Below are 14,586 nucleotides of genomic sequence, written 5' to 3'. Positions count from 1 at the left end.
TGGCTTCCGGGTTAAGCGGGCATTGTGTCAAGAAGCAGTGTGGCTTGGTTGGGTCGTGTCTTCGCCTCCCCGAGTCCGTACGGGAGTTGCAGCGATGAGACAAGACTGTAACTACCAATTGGATACCACGAAATTGTGGAGAAAAAAATATATAAACATACCCAGTTGTAATGTGGCTCATATAGTGAGGATGACTATAATAGTTGGGTTGTTTTCATGTCTTTTTGTACATAGTTTGTGTGGTAAAACAATGTATACAGCCATGTGATGGCATTGAATTAATTCCATCATTTAATTCTGGAGAGGTATGTAGTTTCCTGAACAGCTATATATAGCCAACTAGAAGGTATGATAATGCAATCAACAATAACTAATGTCTTGAATCATAAAATGTTTATTTTTTCTTGAACTAAAGATTTGAACTTCTATGGTCTGGGGATGAATTTTTTTAACATGATCAAAACCACACTGCATATGTAACGGATGTGAAATGGCTAGCTAGTTAGCGGGTACGCGCTACTAGCATTTCAATCAGTTACGTCACTTGCTCTGAGACTTAAGTAGGGTTTCCCCTTGCTCTGCAAGGGCCGCGGCTTTTGTGGAGCGATGGGTAACGACGCTTCGTGGGTGACTGTTGTTGATGTGTGCAGAGGGTCCCTGGTTCGCGCCCGTGTCGGGGCGAGGGGACGTACTAAAGTTATACTGTTACACAGAGGCTGACCATCAAAGAGTACATTTCACTAGTTGAAATTGTTTGGAAATCAGTGGCTTAATGTAATATGGACCTTTGAATTATTGAAGCATCAGGTAGCAACATATGGCTGGTCCACTAAGCAAATCCTTTAATGAAATAAAAACACAACATTACTTTCTGTGAAGTACAGGAAAGTACTAGTTTTTATTCCTTCATAATCAAACTTCACAAACAGCGTGAACTTGTACAATACCTCAGAGTGAAAATTACAAAAAAAGTGCTGGTAACATTTACAAAAAATCATCCTTACTTAGCAACAATCAGTTTATTCTTCCACACTTTTTTTAGTATTTTGTATTAAGGCTTAATACTTCTGTATAAAGTATATGCAAGATAAGTCTTCACAGTTTTTCGAAAAAAGTCACAATATTATGTAACATAATGAAGCTTTACGGCWATTTTTCTTTATAATAACAAATACACATCACTGGTAAATATACGTGAAATACAGGGCTTACTGTAAAATGGCAGGTAATGATACTGTTTGCTGAAATAACTTGCTTTCACACATTGATAGGAAAGGTTTGACATACCATTGTGATAACTAAAGGAGGAAGAAAGAACAAATAATTAGCATAAAAACTTGGGAGATCGCCTCCAAACTTTGGCACATCCCTTTAAACATTTTCACAAAATATATAAGGTTTATTTTGGAAATCATATGCACGGAAGAATAGCAAAACTGGCATAWAGTGAAAACATGCTGTGTAGTAAGGTGATAAACCAGAGATATTACATAGCCAGTCTTTTCCACTCAGACTGACATGAATAAGGTGCATTTGTAAGACTCAAAGCATGTACTGTAGGTCTTTCTCTTAGATTTAAACAAACAAAAAGAACTTAAAACAGAAACTTTCAAAAAACATAAAAATAAAGTTGACCAAGTCTCGAGGCGACCTCTTGTAATCATGCATCTCCATGGGTTGAGAGAATGGTTGAATATCTCTTACTACAGTAATGCAGCTGTTCAGCTGTGGCATATGAAAAAAATAAAAAAGGAGGGCTGTATTTTATTTCTTATGTTATTTACTTATCTTTTAGAATGTGGATATTCCACAGAGACTATTTACTGTGGAACATGTGTCTGTGATCATTTAGAAGAGTAATAAATGAGATGGAATCAAAAACTGAACGCAGTACAAAGCTGATATGTTCAGGGGATTCCCTAAGCTGCACTAGTTCAACAGATGGGAGCTCTAGCCCTATCACTTACCAATTTCACCCTCATGCATACTGTACGGTTAAAGTGATGCAACAAGCTTGCTTAAATAGCCTACATCACAAAAGCAATTTGGTTTTAGTGCAAACACAATTGGCTGGCTTAAGCTTCTCAATAATAACAAGCTCACCAAGGAGATTACAAGAAGGCACATACTTATGCTTCCTCTAACACGCAACATATTTAGACAAACTGCAGCACCACAAAACGGTAGGCCTAATAACAGGAAAGCTAATATTTCCAGATACCAAAAATCATAGTTATCATGATTGCTATCATAAATTATTGATGATTTAAAATTATCAATAAAGAACATTTAGGCGTCAACAATATTTCAACCCACTACTCTTGCTGTCTATTTTCTTATGGGTAATTATGAATTACAATATATGTGGGTGGACTTTGATTCTTTGGATGGCTAAACTGATGTTACAATTGACAAGGAAAGTTACATTTCCCATCCATCAGTGTTTTACTACACAAATGTTGTAGTCTTTTTTTCATAAATATTTTTAATCAATAATTTCCCAGAAAAATGACCTTGAACTGACCTTGAATCTTTACAGATCATATGAGTGTTTTAAAACAAAAATGAGTAAATCAGTGAAGAAAACTGTATGTTTTAACATGGAGGAAGTTTAATGTCTTATGTTGGAATCATTTGAAAAAAAATGTGTCTACATAACATAAACCTTTTTTACCTTTTGTTCAGTTATCTTTTACAATGATTGCATGTTTATGGGATATGTTGTAACACTCCTCTCCTTCCTGTCCCTCATTTAGGGCTAGTAAGAGCCGTTTCATTTTCTCCAAAACAATCACAAGAGGAAACTATGCACCTCAGACTCGGACACTTCTGATTGGTCAAATATGTCAACTCTAAACAACAATGTGTGCGTGTCCAAGTTCATAATGTGCGTCTCAAAGACAACAAGTTTCCATTCTGTACCTTTACACAAAAAAAAAATTCAACAAACTTTTCAAATATCACCTTTTACACAGCATTACCCCTGTGCACAGACAGCTCTCTTATTTGAGATACTGTGGCTTGAAGAATGTGTCAATTGTTCTGTGTCATATTGCTTTCCATCAACGAAGACCAAAATATGTTTAGTGCAAATCTCTTTTCTGGTTTGATAAGTGGTAGTCGGCTCTAAAAAAAGACTTTGACATTAAGGTCACTACAGGGTTCAATCTATATGTTTGATTGACATAGTAAGACAACATATACCAAGTGGTTTCTTTTGATTAATGAATTGCTATTAAGTGGTATCCCTTTTGATATTTTAGCATTTACTTATTTTGTTAGAACAGGGAATTTTGAAATCGTTATTGTATAATTATGATGGCCAGATTTTATAAGCCTGACAAATGCAACATTTTGGCAGATATATTTCAGCACCTTATCGATTAAATGGTGGAAATAAAATTTCCAGTCAGAGAAGTCACTATTCCTTCTCTAGCAGGTTGGACCCTCTCTGTCTGTCAGGTAATGTGTGCGATAAGGCTGTATTCTGTGTAGTCGGTTCATGTCTTTCATATAATAGCTCTCAACTTGGAAATGTTGGAAAACTCACTCCAGTCCAGTGTTTGACAAGTCAAAGTATGAAACTTCCTTGTAGCCTACCTACATACATAAAAAAAACTCATCACCTATTTCAAAACAGCAGTCATACAATTCAAACAAGGTTGTTTCATAACAGTAATAGAAATACCAACCAACTTGGAGCACACATAAAAGAAAACAAACTGAAAAAACAACATTACTGCAGCATATAAGTCAGGGTTGCTTATGTGTGATGTTAACTACCTGTACTACAACAGCTCCACTTCTGCCAAGTTTATTATTCTAATATATAAGGAGTATTTGATCAGGAAGATAAAGAAATCACAAGCCAAAGCAGGCAACAAAACCTAACAAAAGATTCTTAATTAAATACATGTTCATACACACACACACACACACACACACACACACACACACACACACACACACACACACACACACACACACACACACACACACATATATATATAGTATATATATATAATATATATATATATATGTAAGTGCAATTTATTTTTCACTGCAGGTACATATCTTAAATAAACAGCTTTAAGATATGTCAGAAAAAAGCTTGAATATCTGATTAAAAACCTAAGCTTTCTGTAACATAAATCGACACATGTACTGTGGGAGCATACTGACTTTCTGATTCATCACTGAGTGGATCTTACAATGTCAAATGTAGACACTGACTTTATGCAACTACCACACTAAAGAAGCACGGCCCAAATAACTAATCATATTTCAAACATCCAGCTTGAAAAAAACTTTCAAATTATGTCATACCCCCACAATAAGTGAAATTTTACTAATACAAATTTTCCAACGGGTTGCATTTTTCTTTGATATGAACAATTCATATTACAACAAATATATCATGTAGTAATCAACATCATGTACTTACTGTATGCTACCAACTGATAAGACATTTGGTCCAACTCATCAAGATGTTAATACAACTCAATTAATAGTAATATCTTTACACTGTTTTGTTGTTTTTGCCTTAATTATTCATCAAATGTCAGCTGGCTTTTGTGTTTAATGCTATCTGGGGGAAATGTATCTGTAGCAGGCTCTAAATAAGCCATCAAAATTTTATAATATCGTATTGAGGGATAAAACCGTTGCCATTAAATCAGATTTAGGCCTCTTTGTGTTGCTTGGTTCGGTTGTTATGGGCAGCGGCAAGTTTAATCTTCCTACTCTTTTACTCAATGGCATCAACACATTGCAAAACAAGTATGTGCAAAAGCAACTTATATTTTGGTCCACCTCAAAGTTTGAAAAAACAGTCTAAATTCGGTATGGGTCTTCCACTATATGTTTGAATAACATTTTGAGACAGATGTCTTTAGAATATTACTCAGACAAATAGATAAATTGTGCATGGCATGTCACTTTAGTATCAGTTCTCCACTAATCCAGTGCATTTAGTTTATCAGAGAGTAAAAGCTTTGAAATCAACAATACGGCAGGAAGAAATCAATTACTGAAAACTGGAATAACAGACAAATGGATTAAACAAAGATAAACGGATCAATCAAACAAAATCAAATGTGAATTGAAAAGGCCTAAATCAATTTGCTAAGTGTGTGTAGAAAAAATAACTAATGGATATTGAGTATTCATTTTAAGCAGAGGAACAATGCAACATTTACAATCTTATTCATGTTATAACATGCTATAGTTCTACAACAACTACTACGTGTCAGGTTTCTTTTTATATTTTGCTGAATTTCTTTAGAAAAGCTATTTTGGTCTACAGTAGGCACATTAACACAACAATTAAACTACAGTCTACCAATAGTGATCAGAGGACAAAACGCAGAAAAGCATTTTCACAAGCACCCTGTCTTGAGTATCAAAGAAAATATAATTTTAGCCATCTTGCCAGATTTGAACACATACACATTTATAGGAACGTACATCTTGGTAGTGTTTGTTATCGCTTACGCAACAGATAATGTTCTTTCTGCTTGAAATTCAGACACTGTGATATTCTTATCATTCTTTGGTGTTTACGGAAACAAGCATATGTCATCCAACATGTTCAATAGCCCCCTGATGGTTTGGTTTCATATCACAACAAATCATTACTACCACCGGCACCTTTAACAACACCAAGCAACGTATTGTAATGGAAGCTCTGCATGCCCAAACTAATTATATATGATTGCATGCTGATTGAGACCACAAGTATGTGTGGTACACGGCAGAAAGTGGGCAGAAATATGTTCACCAAACCTATTAGGTAAAAGAGAGACAAACGTAGAAAAACATATGGGTAATACAGTGCAGTGCATGTTACTTAATCTTACCATAGACATAAACTATCTTTTGGACATGTTAGAAGTTCAAGAGACCTGCCGAAAGCCCCAAGACATCCAAGGGTGCTAAGCAAGCTACTGTTGAGGCTCTTTTATTCAGCACCTTTCAAACTCCACATCTTCTGGATGACTCAGTATTCTCCGTAACTAAGACACAACATTTAAGGGAGAGTTTGAGATATATTGCATATGAAACACAATCCGATAGGTAGAAGGACACACCATGTTCCAGAAGAACACACCAAGGTAGCAAGCAGGCCGTTTTCCTTTATGCAGGGGCATATTCTGCACTATGGTTAGAAGCTAAAAAAAAATCCTATGATGGGACCATCAATGCCAGAGATGCTAAGCAGTGCTTTTCTGAGACGGATCTGCAATCATATACAGTTTAGCAAGCCAGTGACACTATAATAAACATAAATGTGAGGATGATTATTGTGGAGATTCAACTAAACGTAAACCAACGTAGAGGGGAAAATGTCACACGACAAAATAACCAGCAGAGCAGACCAGCAAGTAATGAAAAGAAAGTCATTGATCTATTGTCCTAGTAAGGCTGTTGGGGTCACATCATTTGTTACAGAGTCTGAAAAAATCGACAACATAATCTCGTAGAGTGAGGACAGACTAGGTACAGGAATGTTCTGGACATTACAGGAATGTGCATATTTCAGATATGCTGCAGGTATTGGTTCCTAATAATTTATGACACTAACTTTCCTTATCAATTCAAGGTAGAGAGACACACAATTGGTGAATATTGATTCCAAATCAAATTGTAGAGTAACACTCTCATACAACGATAGATTATGACAAGACTGCTGAAGAAGAGGGGTAGCGGTCTGATTCTTGTTTACAAGGACACTTTTAATTACATCTAGCACTCAGACAAATGCTTGGTACTCTTCAAGTAAAACTTGATTGCACTTCTAACTGATATTGCTGTGGTGTTGTAGGCTGCAGTAGCTGAAGCAAATATAGCACTGCACTGATGTCACTGATCAAGTACAGTAACGTAGGCGCGCACGTGTAGCTAGCTGCAGGGACCGAGTAGCATCATTGATTGCTAGGTCTGAAACATTCCGACCAGCACAAAGACAATAGTACACACTTTATCCATCATTATGAGCTACAACCAGAGAACAAACACAAGGAATGTGCTCAACTGACTGGCATGTCTTATGTGAGATCATAATCACTGTATTCTGATAGAACAGCTAGGCTATGTCTAAGGACAACATTTGATTGTGGTTGGTATTTTGCATCAAAACAAAAATCGAAAGGTAAGAAAATATGTGTTTTAGTGACTACTATTTATATTATTTTTAACAGCAAAACCCCCCCAAAATGTAATTATAGACATTCAGTGTGGCAGAAGAATGATAGCTGGTGCTGATAAGCCAGAAGTTATGACAATTTAGGTGTGCTTACAAACCTGGGCAAACTACGCAAAACTATTTAAAATCTTTCGGATCACATACCTGTAGTTTTAGACGAACAAAACAACGTTGTGTTTTTGTAATGGCAAACATGAAGATAGGGACTAGCTACTATATCGTATTACTACACATGCTTACTCATTGTTTTAATGAAGAAGAGTTAGTTGAATGCCTCATGGCTAGGCCCCTTAAAGCAAACCTTTACTACAGTTAATGAACTCCAGTTGTTTATCTTAGCTGTTTTCTCATATGTACTAGTTATAAAACTAAGTATGTCAGCAGGAAATAATAACAAATCTATCTTATATAAATAGAAGATTTGAGGCGGGTAAAGATATTTTAAAGGGCTTTCTTAGGATGCACTGTGTTATGACTGTGACCAACATTGCTGTTATAGTAGTATAAATATTGTTATCATTTGTGTATAGATTATCATGTATATATAGCTACTGTATATATTTGGAAAATGTACGGTAGGAGAGCAAAACTACTTTATGAAGATTTAGTATAGTAATGTATAAATAGGCACTTGATAGCTAGGCATACTCCTTATATCCCTCAAAGCATATTCCTATAGTTACAGTTCTGTCTGTATCTCAAACGCTTTCCATTATATGTGTTAAAGTTGTTGATGAAGAACATATTGATAAAAAAAAAACGGTGTATATATACTTTAGATTCAACTGATATTATGTAGTTGGACTGTATCTGTATAATGTATGCCAGCAGGTTTACTGTCATGGTAATTGTTCGTTTCTGAGTTACTATGTGTTACTACTCTAGGTGAGTGAATAAAATGAATGTGAGGACACTGAAGGAAAGTACATCAGGAGCTGTGAGATAAACAGCATGGGTATTTCTCTAAAAGCCTGCTTAGTCACAAGAGCTAAACTAGTAACTGATCACATCACATTAGTCTTAGCACTACATTTGTTATATTTTCCTATTTTTTTCCAACTGAACGTACAGTATCTCCCATTTGAAAAGAGGGTTCATGTCCAACCAGAAGATAGGCGCTTCTGACAAGCTATGATGTCTTACTCAATGGCTGTCTATCCTTTGCCCACTAACTAAAAACTATTTACAAATGCACCGGTACATAATGGTTGCAAGAAAAACAGGCAAATTAAAGCCCTGGAACACACAAGCACATAGATGATTCAAACACACTGCAAAACTGATCCTGTGTCTCTACACTTAAGTAAAAATGTGAAATATAAGAACATGACAGTTAAAACACCAAACGAAAAGCTGTAGGCTTAATTCTAAGTAATTCTATACCTGTGAATATATTGTATAGCTGAAAAATACATTATGTTATAGTAATCTTACAAACATAAATTCTAAACTCTTTCTTGACTGTATAGTATATAAACCGAGGACAACAACGACAGGGGGCGTATTTCAGGGTCGCATTGCATGTTTTCCCAACTTTTTACCTGACTATTAATTGAACACAATGACATCAGCCACTGGTACAATAAGTTAATCAAACAAAAGAGAGATATGACAAGAAAGGCCAGGGAGGGACTGCTGACAAAACATGGCGTTGTTGGAAAACAAATCCTGGAAAGTTCTTATGTCATGTCAATTTATAGTATCATAAAATGATACTAATGCTAAGCGTCTGCTTGTAAGTCACACACAGGTATAAGTGAGGTCAACCATCTATGGGCCGGGGCGAGCCAACAGGCATATACCTCAGTATTGTCAAAGATTCTGTTATGTTTCCAATGAACCATATCTCGTGAGCTGTGTGATAATATGGATGATTTATATAGCCCAAATCCACTCTTGAAATATCTCAAAACCAACATTAAACTATTACTTTGCTATTATCTTTTTTCACAACCTATGACAACGAGAAAATGATGTACTTTAGAAAAACATCTACAGTCAATAGTGCATTTGATTCATTTATGACATAAATATCATTTAGGCTGACTGTAAGAGACTGCAAAGTGGTCAAAATAATGCTAGATTATCTCACTGATAATACATTTGGAAGCAACTATAGTCTGGTCTGGTTTCATAAGAAATACGTGATGGTTAAATAGTTTAGCATTCATTATTCTGTTTCTGAAACTGATGGTTGGACTTAGTTCACAGTGCATGGTTCTTACTGTGTTTACTGGGACTAACTTGGTGAATGTACTGCTCTGCCTAGCTGGTTGACCATTTCTATATTATTCCATAGAGCAGACAACACCACCACCACAAGCAACACCACCACCTCTACCACTACTACCTCTACCACCACCACCACCACCACCCCTACCACTACCACCACCAACAACAACTTTATGCCAGAGCAATAACATGTGATCAAAATAGATCTCAGCAGTTCCTTACATACTGTAACAATCTGTTAAGGACTTTGTCTCATCAAACATGAGACTACAGAGTCCTCTAAGACTACAGACACAATTAACCTTGTATGCAGCCATGCAGTTCCTGGTCTTACAGAGTAGCAATGGGAGCAACAGAGTAGAAGCATTTATAGGCTTGTGTTCCCGATAGAGACCTCTGCAGCAGAGGATAACAAACTCCGGCCCAATCACAAGTCACATATATTGTTCCCTTTACTTGACAACCACATGCTATTTCAGTGACCAGATAGAAACTCTATGAAACATAATACAAGGCCCTCGCTCTGATGATATGAGGAAACTCTGGGATTGATTACTAACTAATAGCCCTCATCACTTCCTTGTTTTCAATTTGAAAGAGACAAAGATAGAATACAGTGAAGATGATAGAAGAGTATTATTAGGTAGGCCTTATCCAAATATCAACTAGCTGAAGCTAACTAAAGCACTAGGCACAAAATGCCATGCACTTCTTCCACTCGGGGCAATGTATTTACCACTATCAATATTTGATCAATAGATGTCTTTGTAAATGTGCACAACAAATGTGTTTATTAGCCCAAGAGGGTTAGCTAAAGCTGCGTCTCACAGTACCTGCACTGCATATTGCAAAGGAAGCCCTACAGTTCAGGTATTACACCTCCACTTGGGACACCAACAGTTTGATTATACAACACACACAAACACTCACACAGACAAACACAAGAGATGCAGACTTGTGTACAATTTACAAATAGCAAATAATAGCTGCGTACAATCTCCCACCCACCCTGTAATTCCTAAAGAAACTTGTTCTAAAAAAACACATAATTTATGTCCACGGACACTATAAAATATTTTTTTCTTTTGGGGGGGGATTTCGTTTGGCATGAATGCTTTTGTATGAAAATTCAGCATCTGTTCTAATGTATGCAATGGGATAACTGCTGTTGAAGGGGATTACCTCTTGAAAAGAATACATTAAAAGGTTGAAAACAGAGACAAGCTCACACGATGGATCACATTTAAATAGAACTAAACGCTTGCACAAACACAGCACAAGTAAATACATATAATAACAAGAGATAACAAAAGCTAAGAAACATAAAATGACCTTATCGTAAAATGGAACAAAGCTATTCTAACACGATAATTCTACAACAAATTATTAGATAAAAAATGATTATTTTTCTCTAAAACTATAATATCTCTGGTAACAGTAGTGCACTTATCGGCTCAAGCAGTGCAACATATAGGCTATGCAAGAAAATAATGCAGTCCTCTTATCAAGCTTTTAAGAAAGATGTTTAAAAAATGAACAAATGAAAATAATAGAATTTCATTTATTAAGTAAAACAATAAAATATTAAGCACAGGCATTTGAAGAAAATGTGCAAAGCAGCACTTTGTTTTTATCTACAACATATTGTTTTCAGACTGTACTGTAATTCTGGTAAGTTACTATCTTATCATGGTAACTAAAAAGGTGTGTCTACTCAAAGAAATGAGCAAAATCTTCAGATTGCAGTTGCAGGCAGACGTGTATGTCTTATTTTGGATAAAATGCATGAACAGTAAGCCAAATATCAGAGCAGAGCCTTTGAGTGACGTGACACTTGAATGGCATCCCCTTGCCTTACTCCCAAATCTATTCTGTACACACTGTGTCTAGGTATCTGTGAAATCAGGAATGTATCTTATTGTCTTGGAAGTCCATCTGCAAGTTGTGTTATATTATGAAGTAATTATTGACCGGGGTATATGTTATTGTGGTTTCTTTTGCCTCGTCTGTCTCGGTGTTTGTATTAAATGTCCGAACGTGACATGCCATTTGGGCCACCAGGTGGAGCTAACATTTCAGGAGTAGTGCATTTTAGTTTCTCCACCTGCTCAAATAGCTGTGTCATGTCCATAGGAACAGGATATACAGAGATTTAGGTCATACAATTATATTTTTGTCCAATGCAAGTTCACAGAATCACTCAATTTACCGGTAATCTATTTGAAAGCTGTCTTAAACTATCCTGGTAAACCATTCCATTATCAAATAATATATTTTAGTTTCTTAATTTAAACGTTAATAGTAATATTGACCAATCATGTTGTAATCTACAGCTGATAACAGTCTGGTGCAAATTGCGAAGCAGCAGTCATGATGAGTCTGGTAGCATACTCAATCAAGCCTGCTACAACTGCACATGTAAAATCCTCTTCATAGAACTAAACAATAATTTATAACCTCATTATGTCAAGAAGAACCTTTAGTCTTTTGTTATGTCACATGTTGTAAATGGAAGAGGTCTAATAGCCTTAACAGTCTTCTAAGATATTAGTGGCAGTGTATGCAAATGAAATAAACTCCTAACAATGTTACATTTTTCTCAAATACTGTCTTATCAACAACCCTAATTTTGTAAACTTAACCTGAACCATCAAAATGCATGGACAATAACACATATACTAAATACCCATTTCTATACCCACTCACAGGAAGTTACATTTCAGTACAATTATTAATATCAATTTGTACCTTCACAACAGCTGTATTGTAATCCCTCAATACCTTAATAATAATAAATAAAAACCCAGTGTCAAATTAATTACTCTCCTTTTCTTACCCTACATAAGAAGGCAAACTTGTGACCAACAATATTTTTTAGAGGGAATCTTTAGCCCAAGCCAGATTTTTTATATTTTTTTGTGAAAATTATACCACAGTAAGCTTGGACTCCTAATAGTGTCCAAAACGGTCAATATGGGATTACATTTACCATGTTCCAAATTCCATGGCAATGTTTGCACACGCACACACACGCACACATACAAATACACACGCACAAGTACACACATACACAGATTAACACATACACTCATACAAAGATATATTTATACTGTATATAGGTGTGTGAGTTTGAATTTGTGTATGTGTGTGTGTTTCTTTCATAGGCCTTTCGGTAGTGTTCAACACATAAATCAGTATTTTAGGAAAGCATACATTTAGAGGCCTGTAGTAAGGATCCATCCAGTGGATCAATATCAAACTACAAAGCCTTAAGGCCACCATCTTGTTTTTCTTTTAGAATAACAAAAAAAAACTCATTTCTGGGAAACTTAATGTGCCAGTGTCTATACTGATTATTCTTCATGCCTCAAAATAAAAAAAAATCTAGTGCCATTTTTCTTTTTCATTTAATATTTTTTAAAGAAGTGTATCTATTTGTACTTATCCATCGGAGACATGCATTCGCATGTGGTCATTGAAGTGCTCAATTTGGTCGAACTTGGCAGGGCAGACGGAGCACACGTAGGTGGTCCCTTCTTGGCAGCTTGCCTCCGCAGCCACACCCACTCCTGGTCCGACCCCACCCCCTACTCCTGCGCCACCGCCGACGGGCATGGCGAGGGCCGCCACGCCGGCGCCAGGTTCGGGCACGGCCATGGGAATGGAAACGGGGCCACCGGCACCTGCTGCCCCGGACAGCCCTGTGACGGCGCCCCCTGTGCTGTGCAGAGCCATGTGTCTCTCCAGCAGGGTCTTGTGAGAGAACTTCTTCTTGCAGATGTAGCACTCATAGGACTTCTCTCCACGGTGCAGCCGCATGTGGACGTTGAGGGAGCTCTTTTGGGTGAAGCGTTTGTTGCAGATGCTGCACTGGTAGGCACGCACCCCTGTGTGAGTGACCATGTGTTTGATTAGGTAATCCTTCAGGGAGAACGAGCGCCAGCAGATGCTGCACTGATGTGGTTTCTCACCTGGATGTACAAAGAAGTCACAGTCATTAGGAGGAAAAAGGAGACAGAAAAACACAAAACCCTGCTAAACAACAAAGAACACTGACTGACAGTGAAGCTCCATTCTTCGAATGTAGCCTTGAGAATGTTGCATGATTTTTGCTAATTAACGAGGACGTTGCCCATCACAAAACAACAGTAAACCCAACACCTCAGTCCATGAACTCACTGTCAAGCAGCCATTGTTTATGGGCACGCTCATCCTCCAGTGTCTGATTCGTTACATTTGAATAGGCACCGATATTTCCTTCTTACTCATTAACATATTATCAGTGTATGAACTAGTATCTCAGTTTGAATATATTTTCTAAACTAATCAAAAACATTATAATTTTTATTCATTCATTCTGCTCTTAAATGGCCCAATTATGAATTCAGGTCAAATTTGAACCCCTTCCAACATCCTGCTCGGTGTTGTCTTCCCTATTTTTTACTTTTAATATTTATGCACCAACCACCCACTGATACAACTTTAAAATGACAAATAGTACCGAATCAATGTGTGATATCTTACAGAACAAGCTTAATGGGCAACCATAAAGGGCATTATATATCACCCACTATAATGTAATCAAAAACATAATATCAGCTACATGATGCAGGTAGCCACAGTTCACTTTTCAATGTGACAGAGCCTTATAACTAATTTGTAGAGATCAGTTGGATCTAAATCAGGGATTGACATTAAGGTAACCTAAAACAGATATTTCTGGTTCCTCCCCATTTTTTAAGTCAGGGGTGTCAAACTCCTTCCACTAAGGGCCTAGTGTCTGCGGGTTTTTGCTTTTTCCTTTCAATTAAGACCTAGACAGCCAGGTGAGGGGAGTTCTTTACTAATTAGTGACTAAGTACAAGGGAGGAGCGAAAACCCGCAGACACTTGGCCCTCCATGGAATGAGTTTGACACGTGGTTTAAGTGGAAGACAATTTATGACATTTCTGTGTGCAAACAGCTAGAGCCATAAAGTGCCATAAATTGTCTCTCTTTCACTTAAACAATTGGGAGGAACCAAAAATACATGTTTTAGGCTACTGGAAAGTTTGGTTGTTTTCACCTGACCAATGGGGAAACCACAGAGAAGGCTCAACTTGCCCAACTGCCATTCCGTCCATAAGGGAAGAAACCAGAAAGTTCACTTG

The 14,586-nt window shown here is 36.8% G+C and overlaps 1 protein-coding gene across 1 annotated transcript in view; it reads right to left on the bottom strand.

Annotated features, from left to right (window-relative positions):
* Positions 1 to 879: 879 nt before the first annotated feature.
* zbtb20 (zinc finger and BTB domain containing 20) overlaps positions 880 to 14,586 on the bottom strand; it is a 53,671-nt gene continuing 39,964 nt past the window's right edge. Inside the window, exon 5 of the mRNA XM_023988125.3 lies at positions 880 to 13,407. Coding sequence (XP_023843893.1) covers positions 12,878 to 13,407 — 530 coding nt within the window. The 3' untranslated portion in view covers positions 880 to 12,877. The remainder of the gene's footprint in view (positions 13,408 to 14,586) is intronic.

Source organism: Salvelinus sp. IW2-2015, linkage group LG5, assembly GCF_002910315.2.
Source record: "Salvelinus sp. IW2-2015 linkage group LG5, ASM291031v2, whole genome shotgun sequence".
NCBI classification, from domain to species: Eukaryota; Metazoa; Chordata; class Actinopteri; order Salmoniformes; family Salmonidae; genus Salvelinus; species Salvelinus sp. IW2-2015.
This window is presented reverse-complemented; position numbering and strand designations above follow the sequence as displayed.